The sequence below is a fragment of the Mastomys coucha genome, unplaced genomic scaffold, assembly GCF_008632895.1.
Source record: "Mastomys coucha isolate ucsf_1 unplaced genomic scaffold, UCSF_Mcou_1 pScaffold5, whole genome shotgun sequence".
Lineage (NCBI taxonomy): Eukaryota > Metazoa > Chordata > Mammalia > Rodentia > Muridae > Mastomys > Mastomys coucha.
This window is the reverse complement of record NW_022196911.1, coordinates 99,141,341-99,155,638: the sequence shown is the minus strand read 5'-3', so window position 1 is coordinate 99,155,638 and position 14,298 is coordinate 99,141,341. Positions and strand designations below refer to the sequence as shown.

The 14,298-nt window shown below is 45.7% G+C and overlaps 1 protein-coding gene across 2 annotated transcripts in view; it reads right to left on the bottom strand.

Moving 5' to 3' along the window:
* The window catches only part of Nmt1 (N-myristoyltransferase 1), a 38,854-nt gene extending 25,401 nt beyond the window's left edge, over positions 1 to 13,453 (bottom strand). The window contains exons 1-2 of one of the 2 annotated variants that reach the window (XM_031351430.1): positions 13,263 to 13,453; positions 12,990 to 13,167 (exon numbers count right to left, since the gene is read on the bottom strand). In XM_031351430.1, coding sequence (XP_031207290.1) covers positions 12,990 to 13,120 — 131 coding nt within the window. In that variant the 5' untranslated portion in view covers positions 13,121 to 13,167; positions 13,263 to 13,453. The remainder of the gene's footprint in view (positions 1 to 12,989; positions 13,168 to 13,262) is intronic. The other variant, XM_031351431.1, reaches the window with a different exon arrangement.
* Positions 13,454 to 14,298: the final 845 nt, after the last annotated feature.

Below are 14,298 nucleotides of genomic sequence, written 5' to 3'. Positions count from 1 at the left end.
CAGGTGTGCTATCTCATCTTTGGGAAACAGACACAGGATTACTGCCATGAGTTCAAGGCTGCCCTGGTCAACACTGGGAGTCCCAGGCCAGTCAGGACTACACTGCAAGACCATGTCTCAAAACCACACATGAACAGGTACACAAAGCAATTTATGTTTAGTTACCAATGGGACATTAACAGGTATAAAAAGCAAGCCATGGGGCTGGAGAGATGGCTCAGTGGTTAAGAGCACCGACTGCTCTTCCAGAGGTCCTGAGTTCAATTCCCAGCAACCACATGGTGGGTCACAACCACCTGTAATGAGATCTGGTGCCCTCTTCTGGTGTGTCTGAAGACAGCTAGCTACAGTGTACTCATATAAATAAAATAAATTAAAAAAAAAAAAAAAGCAATGCATGTTACCAATGGGACATTTACTAAAATTTTACATGGGAATAAATGGTCCCTCTCAACTGTACTGGTTTTTATGAAGCGTGCCAATCACTATATAATGTCTTTCTTGGCTGAGCATGGTGGCACAAGCCTGTAACTCAGGATCCGGGGAGGCAGAGGCAGGGAGATCATTAAGTTTGTGGCCATCTCAGTCTACAGAGGGAATTCCAAACCAGCCAGGTCTAGATAGTGAAACTGTCAAAGAAAGTCGGCAGTTAGCCTACGTTCCTGGGCCGCTTCAGAAGAGAGGCCACATGCACTGTCATACTCTGAGCCTCACTTCTGTAGAAAGACCACAGACTGTATGTACTCTTGTTCTGGTTTGGGTAGTAGTTTGTCTTGTTTTGAGACAGTCGCTCTGTGTAGGCCAGGCTGGCCTTCAATTCAAAGAGGTCCTCCCACCTCTACCTCCCAAGTGCTATGACAAAAGACATGCACCGCCACGCCTGGCTTTATGTCTTCATTTTATAATTCATTCTACTGAGGTACTGAGCCACAACTGTGAGAACGCAGATCTTGTCATGCTCTCACTGACCACGTACGTCCCCCAAAAGGGGGACAACTGAATCTGCAGAGACACCAGGGAATCCAGTACTATTCAAGGCAATTATAATAACTTATTTGTAAGCTACCAGCTCAGAGGCTTTGAGAATGCGCCTGCTGGAGGGATTGGAAAACGGGTAAGGCGGTAAGTGCGGGCCTACTACTTGGAAGGATGGGACAAGACTGCATGAACCCAGGAGATTTAGGCCCGAGTCTTGGTTGAATATTCCAGGGCATGTCAGAATTTAGTAAACTGAAACAGTAATCTCATAAATACAAGCCAGAGACAGACTGGAAGCACACACTTATTACAGCAAACCAAAGTTTAACTTGGTCCTTTCGGTCCAAAACACAAAGCAGAGAATAGAATGGACTCTGCCCTTGGGAGGCAGGACGCATCTACTTTGGGAACTGAGATGTTCATGCAGAACATGCAAGTCATAGTCTAGACCTGTTTAAAGGCTTACTTATTCTATATGGCTAAGTGTTTCATCTGCATGTGTATGTGCACCCTATGTGCCTGGTGTCTATAGAGGTTGGGAAAGGGCATCAGATTTCCTGGAACTGGAGTTATATAGAGATTGAATCAACATGTAGGTGCTGGGAACTGAACCCAGGTCCTCTGCAGAGGAGCAAAGGCTCTTAACCCATGAGCTATCCCTGCAGCCCACCAATCACATTGTAAAGCAGAACTGATCAATTTAAGTAAGGCTGGGCGCCTTACGTTATTCCTAGCACTTGGCAGGCAGAAGCAGGAAGATTCGGGACAGCTAGGAGCTATGTACTGTGTGTGTACGTGTGTGTGTGTGTGTGTGTGTGTGTGTGTGTGTGTGTGTGTGTTCGTTCAACAACTAACCTAACAAGTATAGGAAGAATTGGAAGAATGACAGATTCAGGGCAGATGAAAAGCCATTAGGAAATGTCATCTTCAGCGGCGCTGTTGAGATGGCTCAGCAAGGCAAAGTTCCTGGAATGCAAGCCTGGCAGCCTGAACTCAACCCCTGAGATCCATATAAAGGTAGGAGGAGAATCAGCCCCACATCCTCATCCTCTGACCCATACACACTGTGGCATGTGTAAGACAGGGTCTTACACTGTAGCCCAGGCTGATTTTGAATTCATGGTGATTCTCCTGCTTCGGCCTCTGGAATATTAGGATTATAAATATAAACCACCACACTCAAGTCTTTTAGGGCCTCTCTGTATAGCCCTTGGCTGTCCAGGAATGTATGAGTAGACCAGTCTAGCCTTGAACTCACAGAGATCTGCCTGCCTATGCTTTCTTAATGCTGGATTTAAAGGCATGTGCCATTACACTCCACAGAAATGTCATTTTAAAATAAAGACCCTAAATTTTAAATTCAAACACACAAGAAATCTTATGGATGCTCTTGTACAAAATCAGGGCAGGAGGAGGAGATGGAAAATGAGCCTTCGTGCTTCTAAAATAGAACAGTGCCGGGTGCGCGTGGGTGGGAGGGAAGGGCGAGCTGACAGATGAGCAGAAGGAGCACAGAACTTCCTGACAACATGACGAGTCCATAACACAGGCCTCCTCTCCCTCTTACAGGACAAAAAACACTCAGATGTGTGCCTGGAAACTAAAATCCTTTCTTACGGGGAGAGGATACTGAACCTCCAGCCTTGGGAAGGACCTCACAGCAATTTGCCTGTTGCTTCCATGAGGAAACCTGGTCACCAGTTAGCTAGCCAGTCACTAGGAACAAGCCATTCTCTAAAGACATGCGGACCTTTCTCCCCTATGTTACCGTATCATCCAGTGGTTTTCAATCTTCTTAATGCTGCAACCCTTTAATACACTTCCTCATGTTGTGGTGACCCCCAACCTATAACTTTATTTCATCGCTACTTCACAACTGTAATTCTCTACTGTTGTGAATCATAATATAAATCTCTGAGATGCAGGATATCTGATGTGACCCCAAGGGGGTAATGACTCAAAGGTTGAAAACTACTGTCCTATAGGACATATCCAGGAAGCCTCCAGAGCCATGCCATTGACTGTCTTCTCACACCAGGCCCAAGAATGAAGCTTTAGTGTAACAGAGCAGGTGTTAGAAGTACCGAGGAAGGGCAGGCATGGTGGCTCCCGCCTATCGGGTCAGCGCTAGGATGCTCAGGCAGGAAGACAGAGAGTTTGCTGTGTGTAGAGGATAAGCCATGTTTCATTCTGAAAGCCATCTCTGACTCCTCCAACTCTCACTGACATCTGCTTTAAAATTATAATCTTCTAAAACATTATATACATATAATTATTTACATAAAATGATGGGTTTCTTTCTTCGCTTCCCAATGATTTTAAAAATGTTCAGAGTGTGGAGGCCACCTCAAACAGCTGCTCTTCACAACCCCTCCCATTATACTGCACACAGCGAGGAGTTCAACAATTTTATGCTTGCCTGATGCTTTCTAGGCACAGGACTAAAATAAAACTCAGAAAAGCTACAGCCCAAAAGAGGTCAGTGAAACATCTCTAGCGCTGTTTGCAGACAGCTGGGCTGACACGCTGAGAAAACCAGAGAGCTGTGCTCTTCTGGGCCTTGGTTGAGATTTCAGCCACCAGCTTCCTGGCCACTGCCCTTTTGGTCACCTGTTTCCTTCTTTTGCTTTGCTTGCAAAGAGGACTCATCATGGCAAACCTTGAACTCAAGACTCTCTCATGCCAGCCAGCCTCTTGTGTACCTGGGCATGTGGCTTTATTTTCTTTTCTTCCTTTTTTTGGACACAGGATCTCACTAAATGGCTTTGGCTGTCCTGGAACTCACTCTAGTCCAGGCTGGCTTCACAGAGATCTGCCTGCCTCTGCCTCCCAAGTGCTGACATTAAAGGCCTATGGGACCATAGCTTTAATTTTTAATAGGCTTTTTATTTATTTAAAGATTTATTTTATTTATTTTTTATGTTGTATGAGTACACTGTAGCTTTACAGATGGCCGTGAGCTATCATGTATATGGCTGCTGGGAATTGAACTCAGGACCTCTGCCGGCCCCACTCGCTCTGGTGTAATATACTGTAGCTGTCTTCAGACTGTACCAGAAGAGGGTGTCAGATCTCATTATGAATGGTTGTGAGCCACCATGTGGTTGCTGGGATCCAAACTCAGGACCTTTGGAAGGGCAGTCAGTGCTCTTACCCGCTGAGCAATCTCACCAACCTCCTAGGCTTTTTCTTTTTAAAGATTTATTTATTATTATATGTAAGCACATTGTAACTGTCTTTAGACACACCTGAAGAGGGCGTTGGATCTCATGACAAATGGCTGTGAGCCACCATGTGGTTGCTAGGATTTGAACTCAGAACCTTTGGAAAAGCAGTCAGTGCTCTTACCCGCTGAACCATCTCACCAGCCCTAATTTTTTTTAAAGATTTATTTATTTATTATATATAAGTACACTGTAGCTGTCTTCAGACACTTCAGAAGGGGGCATCAGATCTCATTACAGGTAGTTGTGAGCCACCATGTAGCTGCTGGGATTTGAACTCACGACCTTTCGGGAGAGCAGTCGGTGCTCTTAACTGCTGAGCCATCTCACCAGCCGCCTAATTTTTTAATTTTATGAGTGTGTATGTTTATACCTCGGAGACCAGAAGGAGTTGGATTCCCTGGAGCTAGAGTAACAAGCAGTTATAAGCCTCCTGATGTGCATGCTGGAACTGAACTTAGTCCTCTGGAAGAGCAGGACAAACTCTTGAAGGCCAAACCATGACTCCAGCCCCAATTCTCTGTCTCTGAAAGCTAGAAGCTACAGCCAGGACTACACAGAGAAACCCTGTCTCAAAAATACAAAAAAGAAAAGGCAAGCTAGAAGCTAATTCTTGGGACTATCATGTAACTTTTCCACAGAAAGGTACCGAAATAAATCCTGATTTTGACATCAGGAGAACCCTTTGCAAATGAAGTTCCCCTTAGGGCTGTGACGGAGTACCCAACAATCCTTGGAAGAACGGAGGGACATTTATAAGGACATTCAGGAGGAAGCCAGGAGGCATGAGTCAGATCAGTGGCACATTCTCTGTACTACTGTGGCTGCTGGGTCACTGGATATCACACCCCAAACTCTACATATCCACACCAAGGAGTTAGATTGCAGGTGCTGGGCAGATGGCTCAGCAGGTAAAATACCCACCGCCAACCCTGATGACCTAAGCTTGAACCCAGGATCTACATGGTAGAACATGTACATACAGAGAACTGATGTCCTTTAAGATGTTCTCTGACATACACATGTGTAACTGTGACATATCTGTACGTTCACAATTACACACATTTAAAACATGCAATTAAAAAAAAACCCAAAAAACAAAAACTTAATTGTGAATCCTACATGACTCTGGCCCCACAGGCACTAGGAGGCTGAGAAAGCAGGAACTGCAGGAAGCTAAGAAGGCAGGAACTGCAGGAGGCTAAGAAGGCAGGAACTGCAGGAGGCTAAGAAGGCAGGAACTGCAGGAGGCTAAGAAGGCAGGAACTGCAGGGGGCTAAGAAGGCAGGAACTGCAGGGGGCTAAGAAGGCAGGAACTGCAGGAGGCTAAGAAGGCAGGAACTGCAGGAGGCTAAGAAGGCAGGAACTGCAGGAGGCTGAGAAAGCAGGAACTGCAGGGGGCTAAGAAGGCAGGAACTGCAGGAGGCTAAGAAGGCAGGAACTGCAGGAGGCTAAGAAGGCAGGAACTGCAGGAGGCTAAGAAGGCAGGAACTGCAGGGGGCTAAGAAGGCAGGAAGTGCAGGAGGCTGAGAAGGCAGGAACTGCAGGAGGCTAAGAAGGCAGGAACTACAGGAGGCTGAGAAAGCAAGAACTGCAGAAGGCCACTTTTACTGACACCTTTGACTCTGTGTATGTTTAGAGGGTTCCTGTCATGGAGGAGAGCTGTTTTTAAGGAATTCACAAAGACTATGATATAGCAGAATAAAAGCTGGGCCAGCAGGGCTAACGGAAAACAAGACTGAAATGAGGAGATAGGCAGGGAAACTCAACAGCTTGTCTGGTGCATTGGGACCTGGCAAGTCAAAGCTCAGACCAAATGCTACTCAGTCCTCAACCCATGTCCACTGAACGAGATCCAGGCCTGTTAAAAGGCTGGCTGACTCCACTGCTACCTACTGCCTAGTCTGAGAAAACCCACAGGTTGCTGAAGAGATCCAAAGAGGACTCCTGCTGCTACAGGATGCAGGAGCTGGGAATACTGCTCAGTGGTTGTCCCTGTCACATGTAAGGACCTGGGTCTGAACATCAGTTCACCACCACCACCACCATCACCGACAACAACCACAACAAACAACAAGAAGCCAGGACACAAAGATCATCCCCAGAGGAGAACACAGCCCCAAGTTGATCCTCTAGTGTCAGAGCATGAGGTGGAGGTTCATGACAAAATCAGAACTGGCGCTCCTGAGTGAGATGAGCACATACTAACAGCAAGCAGTCACCCTTCAGCTGTATCACCATCAGCAGCACTAGACGGGCTGCCCGGCAAGGCACGCCAGTTGTTAGTTTTAGGTGCTTACTGTAGAGAGTAGTGTGTTTCCTGTGCTTTAGGGGAAGGACAGCTCCTTCTGAGGAATCAGAAAGAGACTTTAAGAAAAGAGCTTGCTGAAGCAGGGACTGCGGCTCAGGCCTGTAATTCTAGCCCTTTGGGAGGCTGAGGCAGGAGGATCACAAGTCTTAAGTCTTGGATACAAGCTGAGACTGTCTCAACAAAACAAAATAAAATAAACAACAAACAAGCAAACGAGAATAGAGGTGCAAGCTGGGCAGGTGGGGCACGCCTTTAATCCCAGCACTTGGGAGGCAGAGAGGCAGAGAGGCAGGCGGATTTCTGAGTTCAAGGCCAGCCTGGTCTGCAGAGTGAGTTCCAAGACAGCCAGTGCTACACAGAGAAACCCTGTCTCGAAAAAACAAAAAAAAACCACAAAAACAAAAACAAAAACAAAACAAAACAAAACAAAACAGCAAGAATGGAGGTGCAGATAAGATGGGGTGGACAGAGGTGCTCATGGCCAAGTCTGATCACCTAAGTTTGATCTCCAGAACCCATGTGGTTGCTCCCACAAACTTACTATGCACACACAAGACATTCACATAATATACAGACAATAAGTAAATGCAATAAATTTGTTTTTAAATAAAGACTTCAGGTTTTTAAAAAATTGAGAGGAAAAGGCTACAGAAGCCCCCCCCATCCAACCACCCATCGCTGAGCTTCAGAGAGTAAGGGTTAACTGGCAGCCTGGCAAAGCTGAGTGAGCGTATCAGCTCAACAATGTGGGAGAGCAGCAGGACCAGCCGGCAGCCCGAAATAGGCTTCATTTGCTTTTAATTTCTTTTGCTCTCCAGTTTCTTCTCTTTGAAAGCGGCTCTTGATTAGTTTCTTTTTAAACTGCCATTTAATTAGGGAACGTAATTAGAATACTTATTTGATAGCAGTGATGAGAGTTCTCTTCATTTCTGTTTTGATCTAGTTTTGAAAGACCAAAAGCTAAAGAGAGATGGAGCAAAGTGCCTGAAAGACCTTCCCAAGTGCTCCATGGAGCAAGAAGCCCATAGCAAGCCGCTCTGGGACCAAGGGAGGGAAAGCTCTGCAAGTTTACCTTCTGCCCTAGTTGCAAGCAATTGTCAACCTGACACAGCCTAGAGTCATCTGAGAGGAGAGACTGGATTGAGAAACTGTCTAAATCAGATTGGCTTTAGGACTTGTTCTGAGTGCTGATACAGGAGGGCCCAGCCTACTGTGGGCAAGGCACAAGGTTCCATAAGAAAGAAAATTAACTGGGGAGCAGTGGGGCACACTTCTAATCCTAGCACTTGGGAGGCAGAAGCTGGAGGATCTCTGTGAGTTTGAGGCCAGCTTAGTCCAAAGACCAAGTTCCAGGACAGCCAGGGCTACACAGAGAAACCCTGTCTCAAAAAACCAAAAGTAAAAAACTAAGAGCCCAGAGAAATGGCCTAGCAATTAGCACTGGGCATGGTGCCAGTTGCCTGTAATCCTTGCCCTTGGGTGACAGAGGCAGGTGGAGCTCTTGTGAGTTCAAGGCGAGCCCAGTGCAAGTAAGGTCCTGTCTTTTGAAAAAGTCCTAGCGGTTCTTCTAGAGAACCCAAGTTTGGTTCTTAGGGTCCACACAGGGTAACTCACAACCATCTATAACTCCAGGGGAACAGATGTCCTCTTCAGGCTCCCAGACATACATACAGCAGACATACAGCACACGCACACCCGCGCGCAGACACACGCGCACGCGCGCGCGCACACACACACACACACACAAGAGTAAGTGTGAAAACAGTGGAGGAGCACTGGCTAAGCACAAGTGAAGGGGTGAGCCCCCAAGCTGAGTTCCTCCTCAGTGTCTTGTCCTGACTTCCCCTCAACAATGGACCTCAACCTGGAACTGTAAGCTACATAAACCTTTATCCAAGCAACAGAAAGTGAACTAGAACGCCTTCTCAAAGTGAAAATCTACTCGCTTCTCTTTGTCTTCTTATGTGCATTGCTTTGAAATGGTCTCACTCTGTAGCTTTGACAGGCCTCAAACTCCTGGCAATCCTCTGGCCTTGGCCTTCTCAACACTGGGATTACAAACACATGCTACAGTATACACCAGCACTTTTTCATAAGTGTCTTCATAGGCGACAGTATCTTTTGATCAGGACATGAGGAAAACCCCTAAGATACCATTTCAAAAGCAGAAGAGGACGGCAAATGTCACTGTGGGGAAAAGCATCTGCTTCGGAGCCTGAGAACCCGAGTGCCATCCCTGGGACTCACATGGTGGAATGACAAAATGACACAATTGTCTCTCATCCTCCACACATGCATGTAGCATGTGTGCACCCACATACATACACACACCCATATGCAAAATAAATGTTTTGTTTGTTTGTTTGTTTTTCGAGACAGGGTTTCTCTGTGTAGCCCTGGATGTCCTGGAACTCACTCTGTAGACCAGGCTAGCCTCAAACTCAGAAACCTGCCTGCCTCTGCCTCCCAAGTACTGGGATTACAAGCATGCGCCACCACTGCCCAGTATATAAATAAAAATTTTAAATGCACTAATTTAGGGGGCTGGGTGGAGAGATGGCTCAGAGGTTGTTGAGGGCTCACAACCACGTATAAGTTTCAGGTCCAGGGGACTGAAGCCCTTTTCTGCCTCCCTCAGGTATCTGCATATGCATGCACATACACGTAATTAAAACTTTTTAAGCTAAAATTAAAAACTTAAAACAAGAAAGAATATAGGCAAGAAACAGTTCAAAAAGAAAAAGGGGAAGGCTTCCGTAATAAACTGGAGGGTGGCTGGTTCCTGTATTTCAGCAATGGAGGTAGGAAGGTGTGCTAAAGGTGAGCAAGCCTGACTGGCGACCTGAGTTCTGTCCACACGGGCCATGCAGACAGGCCGCAGGTGGCGGCACACCTGCAGTCTCAGGGCCCCGTAAGGAGACGCAAGGCAGAGATGAGAAGCACCCGGAAGCTTGAGAGCAGTTAACCCAGCATGCACAACAAGGCAGAAACAGCGGAAGACTGCATTAACAAGATGGGAGGAGAGAACTCAGCCCCCACCCCTCCCCACGTAAGATTTATTGTTGATAGTATATATGTAGTCTAAAACTGGAAATGTGCCCACAATCTTAGAACTAAAGAAGAGAAAGCAGGAGAACTAAAAATTCAAGATTGTTCTCAATACAAAATGAGTTTGAGGGCTGTCCGGGTTACATGAAATCCTGCACTAACCTTAGGCCAGTCTCTTTAATATTTGCCTTCACTCACTAACACCTACTAAGCACTAGGCATCTTCAGGACATAATCCTTGTTCTCATTTAATAGCCCATGAGACAGAGACCTAGACACACTCAATAAATTATCAAGACATATTATTGCCAGGCAGTGGTGGCACACGCCTTTAATCCCAGCACTTAGGAGGCAGAGGCAGGCAGATTTCTGAGTTCAAGGCCAGCCTGGTCTACAGAGTGAATTCCAGGACAGCCAAGGCTACACAGAGAAACCCTGTCTCAAAAAAAAAAAAAAAAAAAGATATTATTTATTGCTATAATAAAGCTATAAGAATGGAGTTTGTAAAATTAACAGAAGACAACGTGGGGAAAGTTAGCGAAAGGCACGAAGAAAGAACAGGAAAGGGGAGATGCATCCTGAACGCCCCTCTCTGCCCTCAGAAGAAAGAGCAGGAAAGGGGAGCTGCATCCTGAACGCTCCTCTCCGCCCTCAGAAGCAACCGTAGATAAAGAAACTTTCCCAAGATCACACTACTGACTGAGTACCTTAACCAGATTTTAAAATAAAAGGTTTCATTTTGTTTTTGTAGATGGAGTCTCACTATATAGTCCTGGCTGCTCTGCTACATATGCCAGGCTAGCCCTGAACTCACAGAGATCTACTTGCCTTTGTCTCCAGAGCACTAGGATTACCAGATCGCACCAACTGGTGCAATTATGGGTGGGACACACCTATAATTCCAGCACCTGGGAGGCAAACGCAGGTGGATCTTGGTAGGCCAGCATGGTCTACAGAGTGACTTACAGGACAGCCTGGGTTACACAGAGAAGCTGGGGCGGGACTGGAGGTGGGGGTATTGCACCACCACACCCTGCTCAGAGCAGGTATGAATAACTCCAAAGTTCATACTTTCCCCAGGGCAATGTCGTCTCTTTCCAAAAACACTTACTCTGCCTTGAAAGCTAAAGGAAAATGCTAAGTCTATGCATCAGAGGTAGATCTGCTTCTGACTAGGACCTGCCACCTGCAAACTACTTCATTTTCATGGACCCCTAGATGTGGTATACTAATATAACTTGCTCACTCAAACCGTATCCTGTAATAGAACACCCCCCGGGGGGGATCACTCCTAGATTTTAGGAAAAGGGGGCCATCACTCTGTGGTACCACAACTGAAACAAAGAACTTCCTGGCAAACAGGATTTTCTTGGTTTTCATCCTTGTGAGTGAGCGCCAGAGCCTGAGACATGGTGAGAACGGGCTCTACGGCCAAACTCTATCTCGAGTCCTGGCAACGTTTTGCAAACTGTTGTTTTTCATCGTACAAGCCTATTAAAAAAATAAAATAAAAAGACTGATACCCATTAGGACAACATATTCACAGAGAAAATTAGAGCAATTATAGAATGAACAAAGAAAAAGTTGTGCTTCTACTCCTGAAGGGACTTTCCCACTCAGCCCTCTCATCTGAGGGGTTTGTCCCTGGGAGGCCTGGCCTGTGTTCCTCCAGCGCCTACTCCTCCTTCTCAGCTCTTCATTCTTGGGAAGAGCTGTCTTCTATCAGGCTGTTACATTAGACCTGCTGTGAATTACAGCAACAGAACAGTCATGAAATCAAAGTTGGCGAGCTTCCTTTTCTGCCACATTCTTGTGATTTTTTTTCCCCATGCTGGTTAGAGAACAAGAGGCTAGATCTTTTTTTAAGCCTAAAACTTCACCACAGTCACATTACCGATCATTTAATCCTTTGCTCAGTCATCTTTAAGATAGAAGAATAAATAGAGTGTAGCCAAAGGCTACAACAAATTTCTATCTTCATCTCAACTTTAACTGGGTTAAGGGGGAGCTAAGAGCTGCCGGCTACAGCTAATGACAAGTTGGCTATAACAAAACCTGGCTATAAAAACCAGACTTTCACACACTCAGACAACCACACATCCACAAGTCTCTACACAAAATATATATATGTAAACAACATACATACATACAAACAAACATACATACATACATACATACATACAAACAGATAGGGTGTGGGCGTTAGAGCAGCAGGAAAATAATGTGAACTTAAATACATCATTTCCAAGCCGGGCGGTGGTGGCGCACGCCTTTAATCCCAGCACTTGGGAGGCAGAGGCAGGTGGATTTCTGAGTTCGAGGCCAGCCTGGTCTACAGAGTGAGTTCCAGGACAGCCAAGGCTACACAGAGAAACCCTGTCTCGAAAAAACAAAAACAAAAAACAAAAAAAAATCATTTCCTGTGACTGGCTTACAGATGTACTGATTAGAAAAACAAAACAAATACCAAATTCTCAAATATCTGGCCCATTTCTTCTTGTCTAGTAACAAAAGACAGAAATTACTTATAGTAAGACCCTGATCTATACAGTGGCCTGTAACAGGAACCCCTATACTTGAAAGGCAAGAACATCATCCCAAGTTTAGGGTCAATCTGTTCTACATTGCACATCCCAGGCCAGTCATAGCTACATAGTAAGAACCTGTCTAGAAAGACACATAACAAACATAACAAACCAAACCCCCAGGGAGACCCTAAAGTACAAGATGTGTAGTAGTGCCCCACAAATACCACGTGTTCTCCAAGAAGCAAAATCAGTTTGTTGAAGCTTTGAGGCACTTCACTAAATTAACAAAGTAAAGGTACAATGAAATTGACTCTTTAAATAATACCCACTGATTATCTGAGGCAATAGATACTGAATAAATCAAAACATTATCACATCGCTAATAACATAGGATTCATAGTGAGTTTACATTTTGGAATTGTCTGGCAGTTATATTTTACAACATAATTATATACATGGCTTGTGTAGCCTAGTGAATTTCCTCACTGACTGTGAACTACAACGAAATGTCTTATTATTAGTTTATTGCTTGTCACGTTTCTCATACATCTTTATAACTGATGTCCCTTCTGAACTGCAGTTTCTAGATTGCTCTGCGTTGTACTATTGAAGCCCACCGTTCAAAATGTCCTCTTCCCCTATCGTGCCTGAAACAAGGGAGTGGTACACTATACAGAACTTTTATATAATAAAAGTATTGCACGTCTCCGACCCTTAATAGCTGAGCACCCATCCTGGTAAATGACAAAGGCAAAAACCAATAGCTAGGCAGGATCTCAATGACTTAGCCAATAAGAACATGGGGGTGGGGTTAGACTAAGCTCCCGGTGACTTCCCCGCACCCCAGATACCTAGCTTGTGGGAGACCGGACAGGAATTGGGCTACGGTGATCTCGTTACCTCCTGTTGTGGCTGTTGTCCTCCTCGTTCTCGCAATCGCTACAGTGCTCATGGCCGTTTCCATTCCCTTCCATCATCAGTGGCAGCGAAGGTGCCGGCAGCTTCACTGCTGTCTCACTCTCATCCGCCATCTTGGGTTGCGAGAGCCGGACTCCGCGCCCCGCTACATGGAGGGCTCCTATTGGACAGGGGAAATATGCGCTGTATTCTGGGCTTTGTAGTTTGTGTGAAGAAATTTGACACTAAGGGTGGCTTGTCCTCCAGAAACTGTACCGATGTGGACTACAAAACCCAGAAATCATGAAGGGACGCTGCCTTGGGGGAGCGGGCGGCAATTCCGGAAGCCCCTAGGTTCAGCCGCGCTCTAAGACGAAGGGAGCTCTACGCCTTACAGGGTGGTCGCGGGGCATGCTGGGAGTTGCAGTTCCATGTTGAATGAGAGTTTAGCGAGTAAAGGGCTTGCAAAGTCCAAGGTTTGCAGCACACCCTTGGTAATCACCGGGCCACAGGTAAGCCGTTATCGGCTACCGTTAAGGACCGTTACCATTCCTGGGTAAGTGAAAGACACTGAAGTCCACGGCTGCGATTCTCTAGGAGCTCAAATGCCCTTACAGAGGGCTTTCCTACCGAAAGCCAGGTTTGCTCGCAGCTGCCTTCCCCACTCCAGCCTTCAGGCAGACCTGGGTCTTTGGAAATCTAAAACCGGGAGGCAGTGAATTGAGGTGTGTGGTAACACTGACCCTGAGCCAAAAGACTTGATTGCTTGCAGGCGAGGCTCACCATTTCTTGGTTTCTAGATTTGCACTGACCTCTTCTTCACATTATCCCTTTGATTCCTCACTAGAACCTTCCATAACAAGTCTTTTTTTTCCCTAAAGATTATAATAATTACATCTTTTCCCCACTTCCCCTTTTCTTCCTCTAACCCTTCCCATATACACCCCACCTTTTCTTTAATTGTTGTAACATGGGGGGGGGTGTTTTCCTAAATATATAAATATAGCCCGTTCAGTATGCATAATGTTGTATGTATATGATTTCAGGGCTGATGTGTCTAGGAAGAACGATTTTCTCCCCCGTTTTTAGCCTTCCTTAACTGCCTGTAGTTCTTAGACTAGGGTTGAGGCCTCGTGAGCTCCCCTACTCCCAACACTAGTCTTTAATGAGCACTTACACACCAGGCTTTGGGGTAAAGCTTTTTATACATGAATTCCTATAATTTTAACAAGCTTAGTTTGATTATGCCACTATTATTCCTTTGTCACAGATGAAAAGACTGTTCCAGAAAAGTTGGTACATTGTTTGTAGG